Consider the following 6,000-nt stretch of genomic DNA (forward strand, 5'->3'; position numbering starts at 1 on the left):
TAGTTTTACCACCTATGAACATAATGCTCTGAGAGCCCTTTCTACAAACTCCCTTTTGAGGGACAATTCTAACTGGAAGCAATTTTTCGTTGTTTTGTTTTTAAGGTAGGGTTTTATTATACAGTCCAGTCTAGCCAGGAACTATCCTACAAAGCTTGGATTCTAGGTATGAACCACTCGCCTGATACAGAGGTAAAAATCTCCCAATGTGGAGGTAAAAATCAACAGGCTTTGTGAACTTAAGCATTCAAGTGTTTTTTTTTCTTTGCTGTTTTTTTCGTTGTTGTTTTAAAGTTTATTTGTATGTGTTTGTGTGTGTATATATGTTTGTGTATGTGTGCATGCATGTGTGTACCTTCATGTGGTGGCCAAGAGTTGATATGCAATGTCTTTCTCAATTACTCTTCACCTTTTGGTTTTTGAGGTGGACTCTCTCTCTCGCACCCTGGAGCTGCTCATTCAGCTTGACTGGCTGGCTAGCAAGACCCAGACAGGAGCCTCCTGTCTCAGCCTTCCTAGTAATGGATCAAGGACCCTGTCACCACACTTGGGTTGTCAATTGGGCGCTAGGAATTGTTGTTATGCCCAGATCACCAAGTCCCCCAAAACCAACTAGGACATCTAATGGTTGGAATGTCGGGTACTTCCATTCAGATGTTGGTCCCCCCTGGTTGGTGCTGGCTTTTTCTGGAACCCAGGGCTGCCTGCTATGGCAGCTATGTGGCCTGGCCCCCATATGTGTCCAGGCTGCCGTGGACCCCACAGGATTCTGCCTTGATTTCTTTCTCTGTTGCTAAGACATAATAGCCTGACAATAGCAACTCTGGAAGAAAGGGTTTACTTCAGAGCACAGTTCAAGGATACAGTCCACCACCACAGGGAAGTTAAGAAGGCGGGAGCTTACAGCTTCAGGCCATATCCCATTCATGGTTGGAATCAGAGAGTGATGGATGGATGCTTGTGCTTAGCTATTTTCTCCTTTTTGTCCAGCCCAGAACTGAAGCCAAGGGAATGGTTTTGTCCACTTTTCATGTGGGTCGTCTCACTTCAGTGAGCTGCTTGAGCATAAACCCTCATAAAAATATCCAGAGACCAAATAATTTCCCACAAGTATGACTGGTGGCTTGTCTCCAAAGTGATTTCAGATCTCGCAGTGTAGACCGCCTTGGCGGGTCAGTAGTCTAGGGATTGTAACCCGCCTGGCTGATCAGTTATTTCAGGGTCCCGAAGAGGTGCTACCTGAAAGACATGGGCAGGAGACAGGAAGGAGGCCAAGCATAGTTCTTGTCAAAGCCTCCCTTTATTAGCGTCATGCTTGTGGCTTATATAGCCCCTGGATGAGGGATTTGGGTTGGGATGGGGGCAGAGGCAGGAAGGGATCTTGCTGCGATGGTCCAAGCCGGTCATGAGGTCATTGGCCAGGAGGTTACGATCGGTCAGGTCACGATTCCTCTATCAGGAAGTCACAAGTTGACATACCTAGTTCTCTAGATAGTTGGAATGTGAGGCGGGTTCCGCTAACAGATAGCTCTCTGTTAACAGATAATTGGGTGTGGGATAAGCTCTGCCAATAAAACAGTTCTAAATACCGTTGAGGTGTGGGGCTCTCTGCAAATTCCCCAGGGCAATGGTCCCTGCAATAATTTTGGGGGGAAATGGCTTCTGACATTGCAAGATCCCAGCTCTGGTCTCCCATGTTTTCATTGCAAGCACTCTGCTGATTGTATTTTTCCAGCCTGAAGCGTTCAAGTTTTGCTTTTTATTGAATCCCCTCCCTCCCTGAATTCAAGCTTAATTTCTTTACAGTCACTTATGAGTCATTTGACTGAAGAGCTCTTATCAGTTTGCAAGAAGACTTGGAAGGCCTTGCAAGCCAAGATCTGGAAGATTGGAAGGCACACCCTATTCCTTTCTTTTCTTTGGGTAACCACCTGGAGTGGGGGTTGGCTCTCATCATTTTCTGGCTTCCTGTGTTAGGACCAGCCTCATTACGTTTGGTTAGTCATTTGCTGACTCTTTCTTAAAAATCAGCCAGGTTTTAGCATGAGGATCACCTCATAGCAAACCTCATAGCACACCAAAGGCCGAGCAAGAGACAAGTCTTCTGCAACTTCCTTCCAACCCCAGAGTGCAACCACTTCCTCTTCCTGACTTCCCATTCCTAACCTCTTCTTCTGAACCCCTAAGTCACAGACAACAGACTGAAAGAACACAGTGGTAGAAAAATCTGTTCTCTTCACTGCAGACTTAGGTAGAAATTACAGGTAGATGAGAGGCTGGAATGGGCACTTAGATCTTACCACAAACAAGACTGCATTTTTGATTCTGCTAGATCTGAAAACGTAGAGGGAAACTATAGAAAAGCTGACAACAATTAGAAGCACAACAAAGGTGGACTCATTTCATACCTTCTGCAGGTTACTGTAAATCATAAATTTAAGTGCGATGGATTGACTTCTGAAAATAAAGTATGGAAAATGCCACCAAAATGAGTGATACCATACCATATGTATGAGTGAGATACAAACAGAAAAGAGAGGGCGAACACTTATATCAGCACTGACTCCAGAAAACACCCTATCCTAGTCCTAGGAGCATAATGAATTAGTCTGGGAGGCATTTATTTATTTATATTTATTGTTTTAAGTTTTAAGATTTTAATTTCTGAATACCTGCATATGTACGTCACCAGTATTTTCAGGCTACAGGACGCAATTAACTACAATTAACACCCAAAGTTTATTTAGTTTTAACAAATTATCATAAGCAACATGTTTGTAATAAAATTTTCACATTTAAAAAGCAAATTTTGTAACCCAGAATACGTAGGAAGGAAATGTCATTCTCAAGCATTCCACATTGTAAAACACACATTTACACACCACAGGTAGTAGTGAAGTCACAAACGTTTACCTGCTACCTTAAATTTCTACATTCTTGATAAATACAATGTCCAAGAAATGGTCAAAACCAAACTATAAAATAAGTGCACAGCTGCAAAGTGATCTTCAAATGAGCTGTAGGCCAAAGAGTACTGTAAGATACACACATATGAGCTTTAAATTCAGGGCATTTTTTTTCACTGAGATGACACAGATGAGAACCATCTGGGAGAAGTTTGTACATGATGGCTCTGCTGGCGGATAGGGACTGCCCAGAACTTAGTAGGGCCTACCAACTGGAAGGAGCCCTAAAGACTGGAAGAGGAACCTTCAGCATTACCAAATCTCAGGCTCCCTATGCAATAGAGTCAAGGCTGTGGGTCCTGGATAAGAGACACCAGAGATTTAACACTCTGCTCAAGAAGGATGGGGGATAAAGAATGGAGAAGAGGCTTCAGTAAAATGAGCCACTCGCTACTTGCTGAGCACATTGTCTTAGGGTTTCTGTTGCTATGGGGAGATACCATGACAATGGCAGCTTTCATAAGGAGAACATGTAACTGGGGCTAACTCACTCACTGTTTCAGAGGTTCAGTTCATTATCATCAAGCGGGGAGCATGGCGACATGCTGGAGAACTCAGAGTCCTACGTCTTGCACGCAACAGGAAGTCAACTGAGACACGGGGTGATATCCTGAGCACAGGAGCCCTACAAGTGCCTACATTTTATCATCCATGTTGGGACTGCTCACAACTGCCTGTAACTCCAACTCAAGTGAATCAAACACCCTCACCAGATTGATTCAAGGCATCAGTACACATATCCCCAAGCAAACACCCCAACATACATATACACGGAATTAACAATAATCTTTAAAAAATAGTGTTGTGTTGAATTGCATCAGCCTTTATTTGTATTTTTTGTTTTGGTTTTGGTTTTGGTTTTGCTTTGTAGGGGTTTAAGAGGCATTTGACTAAGGGTTTCCTTGTTCTTATATAAATTTGTAGCACTGGAATTTTTGGGAAGAGTTGTCCTGTACGTGGTCCATGCACAGCTAATACTACAACTTTCCATTTTGATCTATTTACTTATTCATTTATTTACTATTTATGTGCTGCAACAGAACCCAGAATGTTGAGCATGCCAAGCTAATGCTTTACTTGTGAGCGCCATGGCCAGCAGTGCTGTGTTCACTAAGAAACCAAACTCTCCAACCCCAGCACTATCCACTTCACTTATTACATGCTCTTCATGTCTTAGAGCTGACGGTTTTTATTCATTTTATAAATAAGTATCTTCTTAAACCATAAAAAACATTTAAAGGGGAAATTATCCACAGTGAAAACCCCAGAATATGTGCCTTAACTACTAATATTTAGTGAGTATTAAGAAGTTAATATTCATAATTCGTCAAAAATTCCTGAAAAATAGAAAACAAGGGAACAAATCCTGACTAATTTTATGAGGTCATTTTTACCCTGATTCCACAATCAGACAAAGGCATAGGAAAAGGAAACTCTGGATTAATATTGTTTATTAATATAAGTGGGAAAATCTTTTTTTTTTTTTTTTTTTTTTTTTTTTTTTACTTTTATCTGCATTTATTTCATGCTGAATTTATTCCCGTGCCATAAGTTTTTGTTTCTTCAGTTTCTTCTGGATATCTTTTTCTTCTGTGCAACCTCCTCTTCTGGCTTTGGAACAATCTGTTCCTTTTCAGTGAGGATCATCTCGATGTGGCAGGGGGAGCTCATGTATGGGTTAATCCGGCCATGAGCTCTGTAAGTTCGTCGGCGCATCTTAGGTGCTTTGTTCACCTGGATGTGCTCAATGACCAGAGAGTCCACATCTAAACCCTTCAGTTCAGCATTGCTCTCTGCATTTTTCAGCATGTGCAGCAAAAATTCCGCACTCTTTTTTGGCCACCGACCCTGTGTCCAGCCCCACTGTTTGGCCTGGGCGCACCTACCGACTCCACCATTGTACCGTCGGAATGGCACACACTGCTTCTTCAAAGTGACATCTTTCAGATACTTGGTGGCTTTTCGGATATGCATACCCTTGATGGCCTGGGCCGTTTCACGGGTGTTCTTAAAGTGAACCCGAAGGTTTGATCCTCTCGATTTGCATGATTTTGTAGGGTTTTCTGGGTCAAGAGAGTAACGAACCATCTTCACGGGTCACCTCTGGCCGCTTACAGGAAGAGCAAGTGGGAAAATCTTCAAGAAAATATTTATGAATGACATCAATCATCTAAAAAAAGCAACATACCATGAAAAGGCAATATATATTAGTAACACATGGAGTTTTACTCAGAGATTCAGGTTTGGCTTAATATTTTAAATTCAATTAAATATCAACAGAATAAAAGTAAATGATATGATCACTTTCCATATGCATAAGAAGCTTTTGATAAAACTAACACATTTTTTAAATGACTAAAACACCCACAGATTGGGAATAGAGGAAGACTCCCTCAATTAATAAAGGATACCCACAAGGCCCATGCCACACTTAATGCCAAGAGGCTGGATGCTTTCCTCTTGAGATCAGGAGCAATGCAAGCCTATCTGATTTTCCCACATCTCTTCAGGCCTGGGCTGAAAATCCTAGACACAGCACTAAGGTAAGAAATAGAAAGAAGAGGCATTCACACCTAAAAATAAAGAAGCTCAACAATATCTATTTGTAGAAGACATGATCCTTATACAGAAAAAATCCAAGAAAGCCTTAAGTCATTATTGAAAGCAGTATGATAAAGAAATGACAGCATCATAATAAATATGTAAGATGATAATGTTTTTCTATGTACTTTCTTTTCTTAAAATTTATTTTTTTTAAAAGAAAACAAACTATCTTTTTCGTTTTTACATACCAATCCCAGTTCCCACTCCTTCCCCTCCTCCCAGTCTCTCCACTTACCCTCCCCCTTGTCCAACTCCGCATTGAAGCCTCAGAGAAGGTAAGTCATATTGCTTTGGGGAAGGTCCAAGGCCCTCCCTACTATATCTAGACTGAGCAAGGAATCCATACTGGTTAAAAGCCGGTACAAGCAGTAGGGATAAATCCTGATGCCACTTCCAGTGGCCCCACAGTCTGCCCCAGCCATATAGCTGT

At 41.7% G+C, this 6,000-nt stretch overlaps 1 protein-coding gene across 1 annotated transcript; it reads right to left on the reverse strand.

Annotated features, from left to right (window-relative positions):
* Positions 1-4,514: 4,514 nt before the first annotated feature.
* Positions 4,515-5,068, reverse strand: LOC130875919 (60S ribosomal protein L17-like). The gene has a single exon (XM_057772228.1). It carries the CDS (start codon positions 5,052-5,054, stop codon positions 4,530-4,532), a length of 525 nt encoding a protein of 174 aa, XP_057628211.1. The 5' UTR covers positions 5,055-5,068; the 3' UTR covers positions 4,515-4,529.
* Between the last annotated feature and the right edge of the window lie 932 nt (positions 5,069-6,000).

This window comes from Chionomys nivalis, chromosome 6 (genome assembly GCF_950005125.1).
Source record: "Chionomys nivalis chromosome 6, mChiNiv1.1, whole genome shotgun sequence".
In the NCBI taxonomy this organism is placed as follows: domain Eukaryota; kingdom Metazoa; phylum Chordata; class Mammalia; order Rodentia; family Cricetidae; genus Chionomys; species Chionomys nivalis.